Genomic DNA, 26,514 nt, shown 5'->3' on the forward strand with positions numbered 1-26,514 from the left:
GTTGTGTTTATTTCTAGCTCATTCTCTCTTCAGCATGCCCTCTGCATGACATTCTTTTCTCTTAGCTATAGAATGAGTCCCTTTGGGGATGCTGTCTTTAGTAGACTTGTCTTGTGCAAGACTTTGGTAAATCTAACACTTGTAGAGCTTTTATTGATTAAATAAACACAATTGGTTAATTTTCACATGAATAATACTTTGTGTAAGTGAAAAATTTTAAGCCTTTTATGCTGAAGTAGGGAAAAAGACTTCATAATATATGCATTTCAGCTAAGAATGGCAAGAATTGCCTTAACCTCAGCTTCTTTCTCTCTGTTCTTTTTTTTGGGGGTTGGGGGCTTCAAATGGAAAGCTTTGTAATAACAATGGTAAAATTATTCAGCTTTCCATGGTACAGAAGGTTTCTTCAGAATATCATTCGTTACATCACTAAGCTATAAAAGGATATTTTCAGGGAAGTTTCTAGACAGTAAGCCATTGGCCCTATTCAACTTGGTGTAAAATCTTAACTCCTATTTCACATAATTGCAAGTGAGAGTGAAAATTGTAAGCTCTGGGAAGGCAATTAGTATCAGAACTACAATACCTTTATCCTTTGACTTAGCATTTCCATGTCTAGAAATTTATCCTGCAGATATACTTGCATATGTACAAGACGACATGTACATGATTATGCATTGCAGCGAAAGATTGGAAATAATATAGATGTATAGTGAAAGGGGACTGATTTATCAAGTATGCTATAGCCACAAAGTGGCTGTAGGCTAAAACAATGAGGAAGCTTTACACCATGCAGGCTAAAACAGAATAAGGAAGCTCTAGGTGTTAATGGGGAAAGATCTCCAAGATAAACATTGTTCTGCACCTTGGTTTGTTCACATAGCAAGATATTGTTTGCTGCTATCCTTTTTTAAAGAACTTACTTATACATGCTTTGGTATGCATAAAGGATCTCTGGAAGGACAGATAAGCAACTGGTAATACTAGTTGCCTATGAAGAATAAATAGGTTGCTGGCGGATAGGGATAAAAGAGAAAGGTTGATCACCTTGTGTCTATTAGACTGTATCATTATTGTAAAACAAAACATACCACCTTTGCCATCTGAGGTAATTATAGTGATGTTATGGCAGAGGGTGTCCTAAACCAGCAGTTTACCACCTGGCTGATGATCAGAATTATTAGGGACCTTACTCAAAATAAAGATTCCAGATTTTGATTCAATATATCTGAGATGGAGCTTAGGGAATTTGCATTTTGGGAAAGCTCCCTAGGAAATTTTGATTATTAGTGGGTTTTGCAAACTCCCTCTAGTTTACCCAAGAATATGACACTACGTATGTAAATTTGTTTTAGATTTATAGCTAGAAATCAAAATGGCAATAGGTAGATTGCTTTTTTCCCTAGAAACTTGTAAATATTTTTAAAAGCTGATTTAGGAAAGACCTTATCCAGGTAAAAAGAGGTTAGAAAAAGAGATCTTGACCAAGAGACAATCTTTGCTCAGCCTCTGGAGAAGTTGAGTCCACTTCCTAGTCTGAGCCTTTGCAAGTGCTACTTCTTGTTTTTTTAGTATCTTATTGTCACATCTTTTAAAGGAGGACCTAAGTCTCAGAAAATTGATGGTTTATATGTCTGAGTTTATAGCTCAGATTTGTTATTAAACTTCTGCACATTTAAGAGTTTGTTAGGGGAAACCTTGCTAACTGAGCTTAAGTGTGACTCAGCAATTTTCTGGTTTTGATGGCTGTCAGACTGGGTGTAGAGAGTTTGAGTATAATAGAATAGCCTTGGGTACTTAGGAACAACGCAGATCTTCCTAAAAGGAAACTTTTTCCAGAGTATGTAAGAATTTGTATAGGTGCCATCAAGAATACTAGTTGATATCAAGAATTGAAGAAGTTAATGTGGATGTAGGGTAACATACTTGCTTCCTTTTCTGTGGGCAGACCCAGAGCCATAGGGAGTGCAGTTAAAGTTCCAGCTATCATAATTTCCACTGACATGGCTTAATGGTATGTCAGAATGCCAGTCCCCTTGATTCCAAGCTGCGTGAGAAATGGGATCCTCGCATAGAGCCACAGGCTAATTTGGTCATCCTATATGGAAAAAGTCCAGTGGTGATTAAATGTCCCAATTACGTAGCTTTGGTCAGATGGTATCTTTTAGGCTCCTAGATACATTTGGTGAACAGAAAAAACCCAGCCTGCGTTAGGTTCCTCTGATGGAAATGCCCTGAAGGCTGGCCTGGTATATTAGTTTTCATGAAAACCTTAAAAAATGTTAACTAATTGAAATCATTTCTTTCCCTCCCAATTGAAAGCTTAAGGATTAGACTTTTTGGCACAGAATCAATACAGATCTAAAATTGTTCATCAGACAAGTGCAGGAATAAAATTTGAATGTTACTTATTTTGTGTCCATGTTATTTAGGGATGTGTGTGTGTGGAGGTGAATTCCAAACTTACAGAAAGTTTACAAGAACTGTACAAAGAACACCAGTATATCCTTTGACAAGAATCACCTATTGTTAGCTGTTAGTATTTCACCCCATTCACTATTATTATTTATTCGCTTGCTTTCTATTTTTGTCTGAGCCATTTGAGAGTAAGTTGCATATATCATGCCCTTTCCCATAAATATTTGAGTTTGTATTTCCTAAGAATAAGTACATCCCTTACATAACCATAGCTTAGTTATTAAGCTCAGAAAATACAAACATAATTCATTAATCTACCAACCGTATTTCATTTTTTAAAATTTATTTGTTTTTTATGGTGACATTGGTTAAAATTCAATAAGTTCCAGCTGTACACTTTAACAGTAAGGCATATATATGTTTACACTGTGTGTTCACCTACTGTAGTTAGAGTTCTTTCTGTCACCACTTATTTGACCCCTTTTACTCCGTCAACCATATGTCATTTTTGTCCACTGATCCAACATTGGCCTTAGATATATTTTTTCCTATCTTGTACAGGATCCTCTCTAGACTCATGTACTTTACTCTTCTGTCAAATCTCCTCAGTCTCCTTTAATCTAGAACAATTCATCTGCCTTTCTTTGTCTTTTATGACACTGACAATCTCACTACCTTTTTAATAGAATGTTCCTCATTCCTCATTTTGGGTTTGTCTGACGTTTCCTCATGATTAAATTCTGGTACATGTCCTTGGTTGTGTCCCTAGGATATCACATCTGTAGGCAGGAACACCATCTATCTGCCCCTTGTTGATGAGAGTAATTTTGATCACTTGTGAAGGTAGTTATTCAATTTCTCCATACTTGTTCCTTTTCAATCAGTATCTTTCCCTGGCTGCCAATTAAGAAAAGCCCATTGATTTATATTCTCACTTAATGGTAAGACTTTTAACACAGCCTAGGAAGCCAAGATCTCAAAGCCCTTTATTAAATACTTAATCAGCTTTTCACAATGACTGTGAGAAACAGGTCTCCTAATCCTTACCCTCTTTTCTTAGTCCATACTTCAAATCCTAGTATTTTGGGGGGTTGGTGGTTGAAAGAATAAAGAAGTAAAAGGTAGGACAAAGACTTTTACCTCTACATTCAGATGAGATCCGGGGCATTCAAGGTAGTATGACCATAGACACCTCTACATTCAAATGCTACATTTCCCGCCTAATCATCCTTTTTATCTCTCAGGCCTTTGCTGGTAGTGTGAAGCATGTAAAGAGAGGCCAAAAAAAAGGGTAATACAAAATAGCCCAGAGTGGCAGACAGACATTACTAATTGCCCATTCCAGTGTTTATTACTATCCATAATAATAATATAACTCCTAATTTTTATCTGGATCGATGGCCATCTGCAATGAATAGCATATTTCCCCTAGTTTGTAGCTTGGTGAGACTGTACCAGGAAAGAAGATGCCTTTTTCCTGTCCTCTTTCTTTTTGATGGGAATGTAGATATAATGTTTGAAAGGCAAACATTTTGGATCACAAATTAGCAACTAAGGATAGTGTTAGCAAGACAGAAGGAGCCTAGGTCCCCAATCCCCAATGATTGAAGAGCTACTATGAACTACCTACCTTAGATTTTTTTTTAATGTGAAAGAGAAATAAACATTTATTAAAGTTATGTATTATTGTGAGAAAAAGCCAGCAAAACAGAAGGTTTAAATAAGATCCAGTCTCAGAACATAATAAAGATGTCCAGGTTTCAATCTAAAATGATTCATTCTCCATCTCCCCAAAAAACAAACTCATCATACCAAGAACAAGAAAGATCTCAATTTAAAGGGCAATCAATAGGTGTCGACAAAATGATAGACACTAGAATTATTTGACAAAAATTTTAGAGCAGCCATCATGAAAATGCTTCAGCAAGCAATTATGAACATGCTCAAAACAAATGAAGAAAGAATATATAAAGATGAACCAAAGGAAATTTTGGAATCCAAAAATAAAAAACTCGGTGGATGGGCTCAACAGAAAATAATCAATAACAGGAAACAATCAGTGAACTTGAAGCTAGAACAATAAAAACACCCAATCTCAACAACAGAGAGAAAGCAGACTTAAAATAAAAATGAACAGAGCTTCAGGGACCTGTGAGACTATAAGAAAAGTTCTAATATTCATGTTAGAGTCCCAGGAAAGGAAAAAAAGGAAAACACGAAAGAGGTCCTAGGACAAATAATGGTTGAAAACTCCCCAAATTTGCAAGAGACATAAACCTACATATTCAACAAGCTGAACAAACCTCAATCAGGATAAAATTTGAAAATAGCCAGAGAAAAATGCCACCTTACTTTTGGGGAAAAATAATTTGAAAGACAGCAGACTTCTCCTCAGAAAACCTGGACACCAGAAGGAAGTGGCAGAATAGTTTTCAAGTGCTAAAAGAAAACTGTCAACTCAGAATACTACATCCAGTGAAAATACACTTTAGGAATGAATGGGAAATAAAGATGTTCTCCAATGAAGGAAAACTAAGAGAATTTGTTGCCAGCAGACCTATCATAAAAGAATGGCTAAAAAGTTCTCTAAATAGAAAAGAAACAATAAATAAATGACTCTCATAACATCAGGAAGGAAGAATACGGTAAGCAAAAATATGGGTAAGTACAGTACTTTTATTTTCCTGAGTTTTCTAAATTATATTTGAACAAAAATCATAACTGATTGATGTAGCTCTGAACATATATAGATAAAATACTTAAGACAATTACACCTACGGGAGGAAAAAGGGACATAAATGGAGGTAAAGTTTTATCTTCACTAGAACTGCTAATGACAATACCAGTAGATTGGGATAAGGTATGGAGAAATAATGTAAAAACTAGAAAAACAAGTTAAAGCTATACAACTAAAAGGTATGAAGGGTATGCACTCAAACACACAATAGATTCCTTATATCAAAACTTATTACAAAGCTACACCAATCAAGACATTGTGTTACTGGCATAAGGACAGACATAAAAATGAATGAAATAGACATGAGAGTCCTGAAATAGACCCTTACTTTTATTGGTAATTGATTTTCACTAAGACAATACAGTGAGGAAAGAATATTCTTTTTAATAAAAGATGCCAAGACTAGATATCCACTTGCAAAATAATTAAGTTGCTCCCCTTTGTCACATCAAAATTAACTCAGAATGAATGAAATTCCTAAATGAGAGCTAAAACGATACTATTTTTAGAAGAAAACATAGATGCAAATCTTCAGGACCTTGGACTAGGCAATGGCTTCTTAGATATGACACCAAAAGTGTAGGAACAACGACAAAAAGATAAAATGGATATCATCAAAAATAAATTTGTTTGTGCTTCAAAAAACAGGAAAATGAAAACTCACAGAATAGGAAAAATGCTTTTGCAAATTATATCTGATAAGGGACTTGTATCTAGAATATAAAAAAGAATTATTACAACTCAATAATGAAAAGACAAATATTCAATTTAAAAATAGTCAAGGGATTTGAGCAGAACATTCTCCAAAGAAGATATACAAATGGTTTGTAAACACATGAAAAGATGCTCAATATCATTAGCAATCAAGAAAATATATATAAATTCTTAACCAAATATTAACAAATAGAATGCAACAATATATGAAAGTAATTATAAATCATGCCCAAATGAGGTTTATTTCAGGGATGCAGGCTGGTTCAGCATTTGATAATTAATATAATCTAAGATGTTAACAGGCTAAAATCACATGAATGTAGCATTCAGTGTAGAAAAAGCATTTGAAAAAATTAAATATTCTTGATAAAAATTCTCGGAAACATAGGAATATAACTTTCCTCAATTTGATAAAGAAAATCCATGAAAATCTATAATTATTATACTTAATGGTTTAATAAAGACTGAATGCTTTCCCCCTAAAATTAGTAACAAAGAAAGGATGTCTGCTCTCACTAGTCCTATTAAACAAAGTGGTGCCAGGAGTAGCCAGCTCAATAAGGCAAGGATAGGAAATAAAAGGTATTCGTATCAGAAGGGAAGAAATGTTTTGTACACTGAGTGTATCAACGCCAGTCCCTGGTTGTGATATTGTAGTAAAATTTTTCAAGATGTTACCATTAGAGGAACTAGGTAAAAGACACAGGAATCTCATATCATTTCTTACAACTGAGTGTTAATCTACAATCATCTCAAAATAAAATGTTTGATTTTTTAAAAATGTATGGATTCTCCCTAAATACTTTTTGTTTTTATATGCTTTGCATTCTTAGCACTGCAGGGAAAGATAACACATTAACACTATTGGCGATAGTCTTAACTCTCCTATTCAATAGTCCCTAGAGAGGCCATGTTCTTTTAGAGTGTGTTTTTGCTTTCAACAAAAATAACTCATTCACCAGGTATGATGAATGGTTCAACAAGGATGATGAGTCTCTGAGTATGAGGCAGATTTCATTTTTCATAGGTAATGTCAGATATCTAAATCAGCTGATTGGGTGCTCCAGGGAAAGCAGCATAAAATGTAAGAAATTGCCCTGACGCCCCTTCAGCTAAACTGCCCTGACCGCTGAATTGGGAAAAAGCGATAATGGTCAAGAATTCTGGCACAAAACATCTTCTTCCATGGGATCTGTTGGTGTGTATACTGGTGAGGAGTGGGCAGAAGGAAAATAATAATATTAATCAGTCCTGCTGGAGGGGATTGAGTAGTAGAACCCTTAGGCTGAGGATGATTTGCTTCTTTTTTTAAAAAAGGTAATTTTGGGGAAACTTGTGAAAAATTGAGCTAACTATGACTAAGACACAGGTATGGCGTACATGAAGTCTGTTGATTAATTTATTTGAAAAGCTTAACATTTATATGGTTGACCATGCTTAGACTATCTCTAGAATTAGGTAACCATTGTTTTGGGGAGGAGAATGGAATTGTTGAGGGACAAGGAGGGGAAGGAGGGAAATTTATCTTGATTTTTGTATTACGTGCATGTATTATCTATTCATGAAAATGAATAAATTTAAAATTAATTGGTGGCCAGATTTTCTATAAGTCTGTCTTGGAGAATATTTTCCTCAGGTTTTTGCTTGAAGGTTTAAGTCTAAAACCTGCCACCTTCCCGTCTTTGCCATTGGGTCTACAGACGTCCCTGGTATATGGGTTATACTTTCGTGTATGGACGAAAACAGTGAAAATAGCACTGGACTAAGAGTCAGAAGGCTTGGATTCTAGTTCTGAGTCTAAGTAGTTGTGAGTTTGGACAAGCCTTCAACTATTTCCCTGGGCTCCGGTTTCCTTTTTTGAAAAACGAAGTTGCTCTCTGATGTACTTGGTAATTTTGACAATTACTGTTTCATTTTCTTCTGCCCCCCCACTTTTGGGAAGGGTACACCTCAAGCGTTGAGTAAACATTCGCCCATTGGTTAACCGAGTAGAGGTTAAAAGGGGCACAAAGATGACGAGACGCCCCCTTCCCAGTTCTCTATCACAAAGCAGCAGCGGACCACAATGGTTCTACGGATCTGTGAGGTCCTTGAGACTACCTTTTCACTCCCTGCCCCGATTCCTGTAGCAGTTAATTGGTGCTCAACAAATAATGAGTGAATGTGAGAAGGAAATGAATAAGTGTGCCAGGAGCTACGTAATTATCTAGCTAATGCCTGCAAAATATTACAAACACGCCGCCCTTCCCCGATGCTTCAAAGCGATTTCTGGAGTGTGAACCTCTCGCAGAGAGAAGGCGAAGTCTTCCAGGTCTCCCTGCTCAGAAAGTGGAGCGCGGGGCTGAGAGGAGCTCGGAGGGGCCCGGAGCTCGCCCGACCGCTGCCGCCGTGCGCGCCCCCGCCGCCGTGCGCTCCGCCCCCGACCACGCGCGCTTCAGGCCGCCGCGCGTCCGGCGGGCGGTGCGCTCTCCCCGCGTCGCTCTGGGCTGGCGGCCGCGGTGCCGCGCGGGTGGGTGGGATCTTGGCGGAGTTCCGAGGGCCCAGGCAGGGGTGAGAGAGCGCAATGGCGGCGGCATTCGGTCGCCGTGCTGCGGCGAGGTGAGGGGGCTACCTCTTCACGGCTGAGGAGGCCACAACTGCCCTCCTGCCTTCCACACAGGCCGCGGCTCCGGCATGGCCGCGATCATTAAGAAGCAGATCCTGAAGCACCTGTCCCGGTGAGAGCGCCAGCGCCGGCCGTCAGCGGTCCCAGGGCCCTTCCTAACTCCCCTTCAACCCGCCTCTCGGACGCCCGTGCTCATGGCCCGGCTTCCCGCTTCAGCCCGAGCCGGGACTCGTGGCGGCCCCCACCTCTACTCGAGCTGGCTAGCCTCCTCCCCGCTCCGCTGTCTCCGACCGTTGTCACCGCTCTGTTTTTCCCTCGCCTTGGGCCCTCGGGTACAGGGGCGCTCCTGCCTTTGCGCTGATGCTCCAGGCTGTCCTCCCACCCTAACGGCTTTCCTGGCCCTCCCGACACTCAAAGATCTCCCGGTCGGCTGCCCCCTCCCTCAGTTCACACACTGCTAGTCTGGTCACCCCAATCTCCTTTGTACGTCTCCCGGGCCCTATGACCGTCCCTCCTAGCCCTCCCCTCCCACCCAAGGATTGCACCCTTTTCCCGCCCACCCTGCTGTTTCCTCTCTACTTTGGACCTGCTGACACTCTCCCTCCGGCCTTCTGCCCGCCTCGTCACTCGCCCCACCAAGCCCTCCACCAAGCCCTCCACCAAGCCCTCCATGCCTCCTCTCCTTCCTCGGATTGCTCAGGCTAGACCCTTTATTTCCGGCCGGTTCTAAATAACCCTCGAACCCAATTCTTCATAACCCATTTTCCGATCAGATTTCCACCTCTGACGCTGGTTTTCTTAGAAGCTCCCAGCTTGTCTTCATCGTCTGGCTGACCCTGTTGCATTATCCTTGAGAAAGATACCATTTCTGCACCCAGGGCCGTTCCATTGATCTCTCTCCCTCCTTTGCTCCTCTTTTTCTTACACAAACTAAATGGAGAAAGGTCATGAGAGCTGGGCATAAAGTTTCAACAACCTTCCCTTAAAGATAGGAAAGTTTTTTGACAGACTGTGGAAAGAACAATGCCTACTTCTGCTTTGCAGCCATTTATTAAGCAATGTTATGTTCATCAGTAATTTGGGCAGAAGAAGGATGGCTGGCACCACAGTTTGCAGGTGTAGCTGGATGACTGTTGACCTCTGCGACTGCAGATTGTCAGAACTGGCGTCTACAAATATTGGAAGCTAGGCTTTCACTCTTTATTTCAGGCAGGGGTTGTTGGTGCTTTAATACTTTTAGACTGCTTTGTATCTTATTTGAAGACTAATTCAAGCCTTGGACAGTTAGTTGGTGGTAGTTTTCAGGAGGTAGGAGTAGGAGTAGAAGCCAGTAAACATGGGTCACCCGTGCCTTGCACTAATGTATCTTTCCTGGTCTTCTCATCGTGTTGGTGTGTAGTATATGAGACACTGTAGCTGCCACCATGTCCCCTTTTCTGGTTGGCACTCTAACCTATTTAATATTACTTTGATTTTAGGCTTTAATAATAGATTCATATACATCTTTTGGTTGACCACCACTATATGGAAAGTAAAAGCAGATTGGCTGCTGGAGCTGGAAGGTGCCTCTGGACCCTTTATAGTGTTAACTCCCTAATGTGTTCTTTTTCAGATAGCAGTCATCTGGGTGTTCCATAACTTTGGTTTTTCTGTGTAAAGATTTAAATAAAAGTAGGGCTTAAGACAGAAAATTTAAAGAAAAACAATTTGAGTGAACATAGAATCAGAAAATTGTAAGGTTTAGAGATGATCTAACCTAACACAGCATTGTGTTTAAGAGCCCAGGCCTTTCTGGTTTACTTTATTCAACTGTAAAATAAAGATAATAGTATCTAATTTAAAGGGCTATTGTGAGGGTTACAGGAGTTAATACATGTAAGGAGTTAGCACAGTGCTTTGCGTGTAGTAAGTGCTTAGTAAAACGTGGATTGTGGTTGATTTGGAGGTCACAACTTGTAGGACAATTTGATATAAGTCATAGACTCCTCTAGAAAAATCCACATATGCGAACAGGTCATTTTTATATAAGTTCCTGGGCGGGTTATGAATCCCTAAAGCATATGCTTGAATCCTGCAAGGCATTCTGGAACCAGGTTAATAACCCCTGACTCGTTCAACCTCTCATTTTATGGCTGAGGAAACTAAAGCCTAGAGATGTTAAATGACTTGCCCAAGTTGTAAGGTAAAGTATAGTGGAATAGAATCCAGCTTCCTGACCGGTATACGTTCCCCTGTAGTACACACATTCTGTGTACTTTATATCTCTGTGAAGGTAGGATTTTTAAAGAAAATTTTAAATGTATATACTGGCACAGTCAGTAAATCCTTAGTGAACAAAGTATCTCTTTTAGGTGAAGTAGTAATAGGTATGACAGATATTGGGAGAAATTTCTAATTTCCTCAGTGTTGAACGGTTGATGGAGAAGGAGGCACAGGGGTAGAGGGGAGAGGGAGGAGGGGGAAGGGAGATGAGAATACTTATTGTCACCTTCAAATAATTCCCAAATAATTATTTTGTGCATTTTCTAGTAATAGTCAAATCATATATGTATTTGTTTCTCTTCCTCTTCTTGTATTGCTTCAGAATAAAACACTTTTATTTACTTAACAAATTTTAATACTAATCAACTGTGCAAATAAGCACTTCATAAGTCTTTGGATGATCTAATCATCACACTAACCCTATGAGGGAAATATTAGGCTCATTTTCTAGATGAAGAAATAAGGCACAGAGAGGTTAAATAACTTGCTCAAAATTATAACTAGTAAGTGATGAAACTGAGATTCAAATGCACGCTCTGATTCTAGAGCCGTGCTTTTTAATCACTCTGTTGCTGTAATAGTTCTCATCTGTTACTCATTTCAAACCGAGCATACCCTGTCACTAGCACCCATGTGAAGAAACAGTATTACCAGTACCCAAAAAGCCCTCTTGTGTTTTTTTCCATCATTGCCTCTACCACAGGGTAACCACTGTTTTGATTTCTAGCAGTACAGTACTTTCTGTTTTTATATTTTACATGAATGGAATCATATAGTATGTATGCTTTTATGTCTGGCTTCTTTAGGTCAACATTATTTTTATGAGATTAATCCCTATTGTTGCATCAAGTTGTAGATCCTCCATTTTCATTGCCATATAGTATTGTATTTATATATACATTTTACTGTTGATGGACATTTGGATAATTTTTCAGTTTAGGGGTATGATAAATTGTGCTGTTAGGAACATTCTAGTACATATTCATTGGTGAACAAATGTACACATATCTGTTGGGGATATAATAAAAGAGGAATTTCTTGGTTGTAGAATGCATATATTACATTTTAATAGATATTGCCAAACAGTTTTCCAAAATGGCTGTATCAGTTTACACTTCCACCAAAAGTATGGAAGTTCTGGTGGTTCTGTATCCTTGCTGACACTTGGTATTTTTCATCTTTTTCATTTTAGCCATTTGGGTGGATATGTTCTGAAAAATTTTTTTCTTTTGTGGTAAACCAGATGACCACTTATTCTTTGCCTAATTTTTAAATTTTGGCTATTTGTAAATTTTAGTCAGAAGTAAATGTCAGAACCTTGAAAACATAAGATCATTTTTTGGAGAAATGTTCAAATTAGGCAGGTTTTTTGAAAATAATTAGGCTAATTTATAACCATTAGCTGATAAAATTTCTTAGTTGAAATGGATGTGATGCTTAGCTACCTGTCAAAATAATAAGCATGTACATTAAGAGAAAGAAGGGACTGTTTCAGGCATTTAGGTTTTTATTAAATATTTGGTCTTCAGGCTACCCTAGATATTAAATAGTTTCATTCTGTTCTGTAAGCTTACACCCCATTTTTACTAAAGAAATTAAAATTTGAATTTCATAGCTTTTGTGTTACAATCTTTACAGCTTTCCAAGGGTAAAATTGTTGCCTTGTTTCTTAAAAGTAGCATTTAAAAGCAGTAAAAATTTCAAAGCTTATTATTATATGTGTCTGACATGCAATAGCTTAATATACTCACAAATAATGAAATTGTCTGCTTTGAAAAATCGAGAGGCACATCAATATAGCAGAAACAACCAGGACTTTGAATTCCAAAAAATGGATGTTCATTTTGACTCTGCCATTTGTAAGCTGTGTATCCAACAAATGTTTAGCTTCTTGAAGCTTCCTCATGTGTAAAATGGGGGATAGTATACCCAATGTTGTTTTGAGGATTAGAAGTAATGTGTAGAAGTGTCTGGTCCTGAAAAAGTATTTATTCCCTCCTGCTTTCTCAAAAGGATATTTTTTAGACCAGGTGTGATACAGAGATAATTTTGCACATTTTTCAGCTTCTGTCTTTATAGATAAGGCTAAAAGTATTAAGCCAGATTCTTCCAGGAGTAGCCTACTTCTGAAAGTGAAGCACTTGTGAAAGTATGTGAACTCTCTTTAATTCTGGAACATGGTGCAGTGGGTCCTCATTCTTTCCTGGGGGTATAGGAGCTGAAGAAATATTTAATAAACAATGGCTGTTACTATTTATCTTTACTTATTAAAATTTCTCAAGAGAGATCACTGTTAGTTTCTGGAGATAATGTTTTTCAGTATCTTCCAGGTTGTGCCTAATGTCTAATTCTTTAGATATTTAGGAATTAAGTTTTTAACATTTAATACAGAGGTGAAGGTGAATGCTGTTTGTATTAGTGCTTAAGGAGAGAAGGAAACAAGAGCCGTTCCTGTTTACATTTTGTTTTTCATTTGAAGGCATACTACAAGGAAGAAACTTTGGCCTCAGCATAGGTGAAATAGTTGAAATGCATACACTGGGTTGAGTCCTTAGAGGATTTACATATATAGATAGAATCTGAGAAGATAGCACCATTATATACTATATTGTTAGAGTGAAAAAAAATTAAAGGTCATTTAGTTACTCTCACCAAATATAGAACGTGGTTGAATAGTAATCTGTAAGTATAACATTAGCCACTGGAAAAAAAAAAAAGCTCATCGCAGCTCAATTCTCTACCTTCACTGGAGTGTGTTCTCCAGGACGGTAGAGATTATGTTCCTTGGATGCTTAGAAAACCAGAGAGTTTGAGGACGCTTTGATTGGGTGGAGTAAATGCAGGAGGTGTGTGGGGTGAGAGTGCTTGTTTAGAACTCAGGGAACCTTAGACCTGAGGAATGTGGGATGTAGGTGGGGGGCAGAAGGGCAAGGAAATCCAGTTCACCCAGTATTATTAAGGGACCTTTTGTCTTTGTATGATGAGGTAATACATGCTGCTGGTGCTGATTATAGATTCTAAGGACACTTTCCAGTATTTATAAACAGTAAAATCAAAGTGGAAAGAGGAACTCTGAAGTGTAAAAGTGGTACACAATTGTGTATTATTAATTTAGGTAACGGGTGTCTAGTTTGTACCTACTTGTCACAAAATTCAGGACTTTTATCATAAAATATTTGTTGTATTTCCCCACAGCAATGGTTATTTTACATGTATATTCTGTCTTCATAGTGCATTGGTCATATGTAGTTTGGATTTCAGTTCATCATTTAAAAAATTAGAACATAGATGGTGAGAGGTCAGTTTAAGTTTCTGATTTGTGGAAGTGTTATATTTTCAAAATTTATTTTTAAGTTTGAAATTTGGAATGTGTGGTCCAGTAGAAATAGTGCTATAAATGTTGAATAGGTTCCCAAGTTAGCCCACAAAAGCTATAGTGGATTAATTATATGTAATATAAGCTTAATAGATGGAGTTCTGTGTCTTGGTTGTTAGGGAAGCATTTGAAGAAGGAGAGGAGATGAAGAAAAAGTTTCTTTTTTCCTATTCTTTGGAACTTTTAGATCATCGAGATTATTATATCACACTTTCTGGATTGTTATTGTGGGGTGTGACCAGAATTTAATGAGCCAGTTGAGAGATGTTGATGTCATGCACTATCAGAATAATTTCACTCAAAGAAGCATTATCCTTGCTGACTTTTGAGTGTTTATTAGATGTTTGCATAGGTGAATTACCTGTTTAGATTATATAAGCCTAGAATTGAACTCTTTTACATAAAAACACAAAGTATTGCACAGCTTTAAATTACAATGAGTGTTCCAGACTGCAGTTACCATGGGGGAAGATTGTTATGAACTTTACCAAGGGTTTGTCACCATTTTAGAAAATGTAACTCTTGCCAGTGCCACTCCAGGAATTAAGTTTGTTCATGTTGAGAACCACTGACTTAGACTAAATTCTGAAACAGCTGGTGTTCGTTTTCGATACATACTCTTTTCTTTCCTTTATGTCTCTTTTTCACTTCCTAAAGCCCGTCTCGTGTACCCTATTTTGCTGATTCAGGCCTCTGCTACCATACCCCCGCCCCCCAACCAAACCCGCATGTTCTGTTCCCCTTCTTCACTAAAATTCCCAGTTCTTTAGGATACGTGATTTCAACTAAGTCAAAGCGGAAAAGTAGAGAATATATTTTGGAGCGGGAATGCTGTTCTGTTTAGACCAACTATAATTCAGAATATGTCCTATGTGGTCATTTCCCCTAAGCTACTCTTCCTTTCATAGCTTCTAAACCCACAGATATTCTGGAAGTTCCCAGTTTGTTTTTTGATTTTCTGACATGATTTTTGTTGCATTGGCAGTGGGGATGGGGCAGGGGTCTGGACAGCAGATAGTGGTATGTGTTAGTCATTTGAAAGTTGGAGGATTCCAATATGTAGTAAATCTAGAAAAGGATGGGCTAAAGTTCATTCAGCCTGCCTTTAATTGTCTGGTCTAGTGCTTTCTCAGGCCTAGCTGAAAACATATATTTTCCTTTTGTAAGAGAAGTCTGTTTCTCTTCCTCCCTCCCTCCCTCCCTCCCTCCCTCCCTCCCTCCCTCCTTCCTTCTCTCCCTCCCTTTCTTCCTCCCTCCTTTCACTTTCCTTTTTGCAATCTCTGTTTTTTTTAACCTATCTGAAAGAAGGGGCTACAGTTGAGGCACACATTTCATTTGAGAAAATGTCTTAACAGAGGTTAATGTGAAATTAGAGGCTTGGCAGTGCATTATAGGAAATATCCTTTTGCTGAACCTTGGCAGAACCCTGTCCGCCTTTCTTTCATGTGGATTTGGCTGTGGCTCCTTAGTTCTCTGAGCCCATAAGAGAGGTTCCTCAGTCTCTTTAAGGAAGGTTTGCTGTAAGAAAGTTGAATATTCAGCTGCAGGTAGTGTCTTAGCAATTCTCAGATGCCTGGAACAGGGAAATCAGGGAGTCTAGCCTTCCCTTCGGCTAGCCCCAGGCCCTGAGCTGCCTTTGAGGACTCTCTTTCTGAGACCACTTATTCACTAATTCTTTCAGCACCATTTGTTGACCACCTGCATTGTATGCCAAGCACCAGGAACTCAAAGACAAATGAGACAAGATTCCAGTTCAGAGACTTAACTGTCCATAGGGAAAAACAGGCCTGTAAACAGTAAGCAGAGTGAAACATAAAGAAGTATCTGAGGATCCTGAGGGGCACAGATAGTCAGAGGCAGAAAGGTGATGCCAGGCAGAGGGAGCTGCATGAACAGTGATACTGATGGGATAAGTAGCAAGGTGCATTTACAAGACCGTTTATGAGCCTGTGATACTGGAATGTTGGGTTTGAGAGTGAAGCACACAGCTAAAAATGATATTGGAAACATAGGATGGGTCATAGAACCCTGTGTATTGTGCCAAGGCTTCTGGATGTAAGGCTTGGTTTGTTCTCTCTTGCCATTGACCTGGGCCTTAAGCAACTGGAAATTTCTAAACATCTATACCTTTGTTGGGTTTGTTAAAAGTCTGAGAGATGGTGTAGTATAGTTAAGACTGCAAGTTCTTGAGCTAGACTGCTTGATTTTGAACCTTAGCTTGCTAGCAATGTGACTTTAGACGACGTATTTAATCCTTTCTTTACCTCTGTTTCTTCATTTATATAATGAGATAATTGTTGTCTTTTATATCTTGGGGTCATTGAGAGAAACAAAATGTGTAAGTGTTTAGGACAGTGCCTGGAATAAAGTAAGCAGTTATTAAATATTAGCTATTATATGAAAAATTTTTGTTCTCAGAGAAAATCACTCTTTTTCGTGTTTTCCTGAAAATAGTTTTGTTATAGAAAGCTTCTAGTTAGAGCTTTTAGAATATACTAATCTCTTTCTTTCTCCTTTTTAAACACCTTGCACTTTCTAGTTACCTCTAATGGGAAGGGTTTGCCTTCTACCTCCGCTTCACATAGAAATTTATTTTTGTATGGCACTCTTAAACCTGGTTTAACATGTCTGGTTAATCAGATATATTACCATTGGTTTGTAATGTGTGAGAGAATGTGAATGGATGTTTGACATACCCTTTAGTTCATTCCACCTATTGGTAATTATTATTTATTTTGTCTTATATTATTATCAATAAACACTAATTGACTATTCTTATCCTAGACTTTGTGCTGGACACAGATCTAAATGACTATGAGGAGTTCATAGTCCTCCTTAGGGTTAGAGACCTTCATTTTAAACTCTTTGTATCCTCCATAGCTACTTTATATGGAATAAATCAACTAAGCCAATTGCGTATGCTGCTTTCTTAGGTATTTATTCATTGAATGATCTCTGCAGGGGAAACTACTCAAGGTCTTACAGGGCTTCTCTCTTACCATCAAATGTAAATGACCTCATTTTGAGCAGTCTTACATCTTAAAATAACCATACATATTGGTCAAAATTAGGGCCTGTTCTGCTCAAAAATTAAGGACAGCATCTTGTATGGTATGATTTTCCTTTTTCCTTAGTTTATTCTTTGGGCTATTTTCAAAGCTCAAATAATCTATGGGCTACACTTTTCTAAATAGCTGTTTAAGGCTATATCACAAAGAAATATCTCTTCTTATTCAAAAGTGAGTAACCAACAGTGCCTGTTAGTGGAATAGGCCTGCCCTTTCTAAGCATTAGCAAATCTGTTTTTACTTTGGTTAATCCAAGGGCCTGTAGCTAAGTTTTAAAATTAGAAATGTAATATTCAAATTTTATTAATTTCTACTCTGGATATAAGTTTGGCAGTTGTTAAGACATAGAAGTAAAGGATTAAGGGAAATACCTTAGGATGACAACAAATGTTTCTAACAAAGTGATACATGTCAAGATTTAGATTACAAAGTGTAATATCTTGACTACCAGTGTAGGGGCAAAAATCTGAGACCTAATCACTATGAGAATTAAATGGTTGAAGAATTAAGACAGGGCAGAGTGCAGCTATTTCTGAGTTACAGTTGATGAGGAACCCCCTACTACCTTAGTCCTAATTCTAGACTTATGAATAAAAGGGTATGTAGGTAAGACATTGTATAAAAAATTGCAGCCATAATTTCAGGTGGTGGTCAAATATATGATAGTCAATTAGATGAGTCCATAGGTAACATCCTTATATGCCTGGACTGTTACTAGTGGACTAGATTGCAAATATTCAGTTCTAGAAGAAGACTGGCTCAAACCACATCAAGTAAAAGGCTTCAGCTAAACAGGCAAGGCTCTACACTTGGAGTGAATTAGAATGTTCATCAGGGCTACTGTTGAGAATTAAGGAAAGAGAACCTCTCTAGAACCTCCTTTGTTCTATCAGCTAGCTTAGTATTGAAATGGGGAGTAGAGTAAACTGGGAGTGCCTCAAGTCATGGACTACATAGCTACCATGGATATGGTGGAATTAGTGTAATTAATTATAGTTTTTGAGAATATAAATCAGTCTGTGGAGGAAAATTTGGAAACATCTATCAAAATGTAAAAATTTATAATTCCACTTATGAATTCTTCCTACAGAAGGAATCAAAGTGAGAAAAACCTATAAGGCTACTTAATGATAGCAATATAAAAGAGAAATCAGCAGGAACTTTATTAAATAAATTATAGTGCATCCATACTGAGGTGTAGTTTGTAGATAACTCTCTAATTATTAAAAAGCATTAAAATTTTGACAGTATAAAATGCCCAACATATTGTTCTTTGAAGATGAAAGCAAGTTTTAGAAGAGTATATGGGATAATTCTACTTTATATATCTATCTAGATATATAATCCTATGTAGTAGAAACTGTCATTTTCTGTTTAGACCTTTTTAAATTATTTTAATTTTTTATGTTAAGCACTTCGGCAGACTAATGTATAACATCCATCAGTCATGCTGCCCAGAGAGGCACATTTGTGCACATCTGGTGATGTGTATTTTTGATAACTCATATCATTGTTGCCTTTTGGGGAAGATATAATACCAATGAGAAAAGGGTTTTATTTCTACTAATAGAGGAGTATCTTATATTTAACTAACCTTTCCTCAGATAATAATTATGAATTCTGGACAATAAATTAAAACAACTTCTTGAAGACATTGGAAAGTAATCAAACCAGGCAGAAACTGATGGGGAACTTGAAAGATGGATATTATATTGGATAAGATTCTCATTTTTACAGCTTTTACCTGAGGATACTCCCCAGTTTGCATGGTGGGTAGCGGCTAGAATTTAAGCAAAAATCCAATCTTCTTAGCTTGGGGAGTCAGAGAATGGAGTTCAGGGCTACAAAAGGGGCTGGAAAATAAGAGGAGAACTCTCAGAAAGGAAGGTACAATAAAAGGGGGAGCCCTAAAATCCACTTTTATGCAAATCCTTGACATGCATGGGGGAAGACTCCATGGAGCCTAGAAAAAAACAATAGAAAGCTGAAAGAGTTGAGCTGAGATTCAGCTGCTGTCTGCTGCAGAGGAGACACTGTTTGAAGTATGAATCCAACCAAGTAATTGCCCAGTAGAACAGAATTCACTCTTCAGCTGATGAATGGATAAACAAAATGCGGTATATCCATACAGTGGAATATTTGTGACCATAAAAAGGAATGAAATGCTGATTCATGCTGTAACACGAATAAAGCTTGAAAACATGCTAAGTGAAGTCAGACACAAAAGACTACATTGTTATGATTGGATTTATATTAAATGTCCAGAACATGCAAATCTATAGAGACAGAAAATAAAATAATAGTTGCCTAAGGTTTAGGAGATGATAGCAGAAGGGTATGGATTTTTTTTTGGAAGTGGGTAATGAAAATGTTCTAAAAATAATTAAGCTTAAGATTGCACAACTCAATACATTAAAAACCAATGAATTGTATACTTTGGATGTATGTGTTGTGTGTGAATTATATTTCAGTAGAGTTGTTAGAGAGGGGGGTGAAAATTTTCAAGTTTTGTGAAAAACAGATTTATAGAATCCAAGAAGCACAGTCAATCTTAGGATAGATAAAAAGAAAACCATCCCAGGCACATCACAGTCATATTGCTGAAAAATAAAGATAAAGAGAAAAACTTGAAAGCAGCTAGAGAAAAATGACTCATAAAGGAAAATGATGATATAAATTAATGGCTGAATTTTCATCAATAACAACAGAGGCCAGAAGACAGTGAGATGATATCTATAAAATGCTGAAAGAATTTCTCAACCTAGAATTCCATTTCTAGCTAAAATGTTCTTTAAAAATGGAAGGTGAAGTAAAGACATTTTTAGACAAATGAAAACTGTAAGAACTAGCCATGCTACAATAGACACTGAAGGAAGTTCTTCAGAGTGAGATGACACCAGATGAAGACTTAGATCTACAGGAAAGAATAAAAAGCACTGGGAATGTACATATAAGAGACTATATTTTTTCTTCTCAATTTCTTTAAAAGTTATCTTGTTTAACACTATTTTATTGATCTATAACATTTGTAGATGTAATATGTATGACAACATTAGCCCAAAAGATGAAGGACAGTAAATGAACTGTATTGTTGCAAGGTTCTTACATTTTTATGTGAATATTAAGTAACTCTAGAAGTAGATCGTGATAAGTTATGATTCCATATTGTGTCCCTGTAGAATACACATTCTTTTCAAGTGCTCAGGGAGTGTTTACCAAGATAGACCATATATTAAACTATAAAATGTCTCAATAAATATAAAAATATTAAAAACTTACATAATATATTCCCTGACAACAATAGAATTAAATTAGAAATCAATAAGATAACTTGAAAAGCGCCCCTCCCTCCACAAATTTGGAATATTTAAAATACATTTCTAAACTCGTAGTCAAAGAAGACATCATAAAATAAGCTAGAAAGTATTTCTAGTTGACAATGAAGACTGAATTTATCAAACTGGGATATAGCAAATAAACTAAACAAAGGGAAATTTATAGCTTTAAGTGCTTATGTTAGAAAAAAGTTTAAAAATTGGTGATTAAAGTTTTCAATTTAAGAAGTTAAAAAAAGGTGAGCAAAATGAACCCAAGTAAGTAGAAGAAAGGAAAAATAGTAAAAATCAATGAAATTGAAAACAGGACAAACTAGAGAAAATTAATATAGCCAACAGCTTTTTAAGATCAATAAAATTAACATTTAGCAAGACCGATCAAGAAAAAAGATACTATCAATGATGAAAGGGGATATAGATAGATCATACAGAGGTTAAAAAGACCTTAAGGGATATTATTAATATCTTTTGTCAATACATTTGATAGATGAAATGCACAAAATTATTTGAGAAACATAACTTACTGGAACTGACAAAATGAAATAGAATATCTGAGTTGTCAAAACCTTTTTCACAAAGAAAACTTCAGGCCCTGATAGTCTCTCCTTAACCCTCGGCTTTATTGAAATATAATAGACAATTTTAGTTGCATGTATATACATTATACACTTCAATAAGTTTTTTAAAATTATAGTTGGCATATGGCGTAATTGCATAGCATAGTGATTGGAGATCTATTTAACTCATAAAGTGATCACCCTACTCCCCTTTACATATTTATTACAGCATTATTAACTACTTTCCTTGTGCTACACTTTATATCTCCATGTCTATTTTGTAATTACTCATTTGTACTTCTTAATCTCTTTGACCTTTTTTGCCATTCCCCTCAACCCCCCCCATCTGATAGCCCTCAAAATATTCTCTGTATCTTTGAGTTTATTTCTACTTTTGTTGTTGTTTATTTTGTTCTTTAGATTTCACATGTATTATTTCATGTATTATTTGTCTTTCTCTATCTGACTTATTTCATTCAGTGCAATACCCTCTACATCCATTAAGGCAATACCTTTTTCCATCCCCTTCCTGTTAGTCTCTGTGTACATGTCTTTTAATCTGAAGTGAGTCTCTTGTAGGCAGCATATGTAGGGCTCTTGTTTTGTTATCCATTCAGCCATTCTATCTTTTGGTGGGAGGACTTAATTCTTTTCCATTAGGAATGTAGTTATTACCATTCTTTATTCATGTTTTGATACATATTTTTTCTTCTTAAAGAAGTTCCTCCAACATTTACTATAATACTTGCTTGGTGTTGATAAATTACTTTAGCATCTTTTTTTCTGGGAAGCTCTTTGTCCTTAGACCCTAAATGATAGCTGGATAAAGTTTTCTTGGTTGTAGATCCTGGGTTTCCATCACATCTAGTAGTTCGTGCCAAGCCCTTCTGTCCTGCGTAGTTTCTTTTGAGAAATCAACTGCCAGTCTTATGGGTTCTCCCTTGTAGGTAGCTATCTGCTTTTCTCTTGCTGCTTTTAAGATTCTCTCTTTGTATTTAACCTTTGGCATTTTAATTATGACGTGTCTTATTGTGGACCTCTGTGGGTTCTTGGTTTTTGGGACTGAGCTTCCTGGGGTTTTATGTCTATTTCCTTTATCAGGTTAGGAAAATTTTTAATCATTATTTCTTCAACTAGCTCTTCGACATCTTTTTTTTTTTTTTCTGGTACCCCTATGACACAGATATTTTTACATTTAATGGTGTCCCATAGGCCCCTTAAGTTACTGTCGTAGTCTTGACTTCTTTTTTTTTTTTTTTTTTGCCATTCTGATTGAGTGTCCTTGGCTTTCCCATCCTCTATATAGATCAGTTGATCCTCTTCATTTACTCTGTTAATTCCATTTAATATACTTCTCATCCCAGATAATGTATTCTTTTTGACTAGTTCCCTTTTATAATTTCCATTTTTATGTTTTTTTATCTCTTTGTTAAGGTTCTCACTGAATTCATCTAGACTTCCCCTAAGTTCATTGAGCATCTTTATAATCAGTGTTTTGAACTCTGCATCTGTTAGATTACTTGACTCCATTATATCTGGATCTCCGTTCTGTTCTCTCATACGATTTCTGCTTCTTTGTCTTCCCATTTTGGCTGCCTTTCTGTGTCTGTTTCTATGTACCAGGCAAACCTTTTAAGTCTCCCATTCTTATTAGTATGACTTTGTATAGTAGGTGTCCAGAGGCACAGTCCTGAGAGGGGTTCAGCAGCAGGCCAATTTTAGCCCCAGCCTGAGTTCCTCTGGGGCCACTTGTTAAGATTCAGCAAGGAATTCACAGATGCTGTGCTTATAGTTGCCTCAAAAGGCCACACCAGAAACCGAGGCCAGCTGTCCCCAGTGTGAGTCTAGGCACTGCTCAGCAAGGAGCACTGGACTTGCTGAGGACACACCTGGATGTGACTTGGGTGGAGCCGTGAATTGGGGGAGGAGGAGTTTCAGGGAATCCTCTGGGTGGAGTGACCTCTATTATCCAGGCTGATGACATCTCAGCTATGGTGACTCTGTGTCCACACACTGGAAGAGGGGAGGGCTTAACAGAGGAACAATAGAAACCCTAGCATTTCTGCCTGAGGGAGAACCTCATCTCTGGCCCTCACTTCAACAACTCAGTGTTCCCCTGTTAGTTCCTGGTGACCCCCATGTAGCCCACTGGGTGCTGGTGCTCAGAGCAAGCAGGTCTGTCACCATGAAAGTTTGTTTGCAGATATTGCCCTTTTAAGAAGGCATCTGGAGTTGCTCGCTCTTGCTGCTGTAGCCTCTGTCGCACTCAGCTGCTCAGACTGGGCATCCTCGCATCTTCGCTTCCTACCTTCTATCATTGCAGGTTGATTAATTATTTTTCTCCCTAGTTGTAGTGCTTCCATCATCTAAATCCCAGTCAACTTTCCTTGCTGTTTGCTTCATGTTTCTGTCACAACTTTGATATGATCACAAGAGGGATGAACAAAGCCTCTATCATCTATGCCATTTTTTCCCAGAAGCCCCTGGCCCTGACAGTTTTATTGGTGATTTCTATTAAACTTTTAAGGAAGAAGTAATACCTAGTTAACACAAATTATTTTAGAGGCTAAAGAAGGGAAACACTTCCAAACTTGTTTAATAAGTCTATTATAACTCTGGTAATAAAAACCTGATAAAGATGTCACAGACAACATGAATGTCTATGTAGAGAATCTTATGGCTGCTTTAAAAAAAAAATTAGAACTAATAAGTTAGTTTAATAAGGTTGCTGATTTCAAGATCAGTATGCAAATATCAGTTGTATATTTGAAGATTGGAAATGTCAAAGCAAAACTTATCTATTCACAGGTGATATAATTGTTTACATAAAAAATCCTAAAGAATCTACAAAACAATTATTAGAGCAAATAACTGAATTTAGTAAGATTGTGGGAGACAGGGTCAATATAGAATTATCACTATAGAATTAGCAGCTAATGACTAGAATATACATTTCCTTTACAATAGTGCCAAAAATATTGAGTGTATAGATAAATTTAAGAAAAGATGTATACTAAAACTATAAAACATTGCTGAGAAGATTTAAAGAAGACCTAAATCTAAATAAATATGCCATATTGTGAATGAATACTATGTTCAGGGATAAGCAGGCTGATTTTTAATATGTCTAATCTCTCCAAATTGAGCTATAGAGTCAATGCCGTCCCAATCAGTATCTCAGCAGGTTCGTTTTTTTTTTTTCTTCTGACAAATTGGCAGGCTGATTTAAAAATTTATATGGAAATGAAAAAGACTGAGAATGGTCAAAATAATGTTGAAAAAAAAAAGGATTTGTAATACGTACTTTCGAGATTTAAAATGAAGCTACAATAATAAAGATATATATATATAATAAAGATATATACATATATATATAATGATAGATCAGTAGAACAAAATAAAAAGTTCAGAAATAAGCCACTGTATATAAATCATATCTCAAATAACATAAAGCCAATTTAAAAACCAATGTTGTAAACAGATAAAAATCTAGAAGGGAAGAGAATTTTCTCCTAATAAAGGCATATATTTGCTTCTGTAGAAGTTTTAAGAATAAACTTATTAGGAGAGTAATCTCATTAGCCTCTACAATTGAATAACATATTTCAGCAGATTATCTGGGATGGAATGTTAGCTATGTTAGTGATTGAAGTGTTTTATTTAGATGATACAGGCATCCTGCATCTGAATCAACTGCTGCAGGTTATGTTGTGTTGTATTTTTGCTTAAAGACAAGTCTGTGGCGTGGCTGAGAAGTGAAAATACTTAGATGTAGGTTTGGATAGGAAGCTTAGAAGCCAAGGACTGGACTTTGATCACCTTAGTGGAAAAAGTAGCAAAGGAAGCAAAGTGTATTTGTGAACCTTTTAATTCCTCTGTGAAGGTTTAGTTTCTGTGGGATCTGAAGCAGACTGTTTATTGCAATTTATGAAACCTATTATTAGCAATACAGATACAGAATTCTAGGATGCAGGTAGTGGGAGAGTTGAATAAATACTGGGTTAAGTCCCATTTCTACCATTTGCTTATTCCCAGCTTTACCACTGGCTAGCTGTGACTCTTGGGCAAGTCGTTTAACTTTCTGACCACTTGTGAATTATAGATTTGGGCTAAAGATTAAGAGCTTTTTTAGCTCTGAAATTCTGTGAATCTAAAATCTAAAAATTCTCACTTAACATTGTACATTTTCACAAGGATGTCTGAGAACCTTTCTCTGTTGTCTCTTTGGCAGATTGCAGTCCTTTGGCAGAAATGGAACCTGATCAAAATCTGTTTTTCCAGCTCAGTTGCGTCTTAGTGTCTATGCTCTGTGACAGTTAACAGATGGCCAGAAAATGTTTTCCCACATACTTGAAGTTGAATAAATAGTAGGCTTTCTTTGACCTTTTCAGCCACTCTTGGACTCTGTAATATCATTCTCAATTAGGAACACAAATGCTGAATAGAGTTTGTGCCAAGGACTGTGGGTTGGTTTCAGATCAAATCTTAGATCAGTGATTTCCTTGGCTGAGCAAACCTCCACAAATTTCCTCCACAATGTCTGGCCCCATGGATCACCTTTTTACTTGTTCTTTGTTATTACTATAAAATGTGGACAGATTTAGTTAAATTCTTATTGCCTTTTCTAAGAAAATAATGAGGTGATACCATTTTTTGTTGAATCCTAAAAGTAAATTGATAAATGGTAAAGGAAATATGTGTATCATTATTATTCTTTTGGAAGAACAGCCCTTGGTGTTCCAGCATACCTGCATATACCGTTAGCAGTCCTTAGCGTACTTGAAGAATTCTTATTTGTTCAGCTTTTGATGGTTATTTACATATTTGATCATAGAGCTGATGGCACAGTACCCTGTGTGGTCTCGTTAGTGTCTTGGTAGAGACTGGACATTACTGCTAAAATAGTGGTGAATTAGCCCTGGGCATACTTAAGAAAGATTTTGTTAATCTGATTGGGTTGGTAAAGTTCAGAAACATTTTTTGGTGGAATTACACTATAACTTTACCTACCAAAGTTTAGATTTATTCTTCTTATAGAGGTTAAGCGGTCCATAGTAAAGAGGGAAGGGAAAAATTATCATCCAACCGTTTCTAAGGCAGCTTATAAATCCATTCTGTGCCAGGTATGTTTTGGAGGAATGCAATATTAAGAGAAGATGTTAGTAGAAACAAGATAGTGCAGTGAAGCATACCTGGGTTCATACTCTGCTTCTGTCTCTTCCTGCCCTGTCACCTTGGGCAAATTACTTCATATCTGAACCTCATGCTCTTTCAAATGGGGGAAAGTGAAGTATTGTGAAGACTAATTGAGACAAAAGTTCCTTAGTTTAATGCCTGATACAAAAAATGTCGTTATCATTAGTAGTCTGGTTCTGCTAATCCAGGTCAGAAAATGAAGCTTTCCCTGACTTGTGGTGTACAAAATAAAATGACTTGTTTTAA

The 26,514-nt window shown here is 37.0% G+C and overlaps 1 protein-coding gene across 1 annotated transcript in view; it reads left to right on the forward strand.

Moving 5' to 3' along the window:
- Positions 1–8,354: 8,354 nt before the first annotated feature.
- UHRF1BP1 (UHRF1 binding protein 1) overlaps positions 8,355–26,514 on the forward strand; it is a 58,474-nt gene continuing 40,314 nt past the window's right edge. The window contains exon 1 of the mRNA XM_016146939.2: positions 8,355–8,586. Coding sequence (XP_016002425.2) covers positions 8,543–8,586 — 44 coding nt within the window. The 5' untranslated portion in view covers positions 8,355–8,542. The remainder of the gene's footprint in view (positions 8,587–26,514) is intronic.

Source organism: Rousettus aegyptiacus, unplaced genomic scaffold (genome assembly GCF_014176215.1).
Source record: "Rousettus aegyptiacus isolate mRouAeg1 unplaced genomic scaffold, mRouAeg1.p scaffold_m13_p_1, whole genome shotgun sequence".
Lineage (NCBI taxonomy): Eukaryota > Metazoa > Chordata > Mammalia > Chiroptera > Pteropodidae > Rousettus > Rousettus aegyptiacus.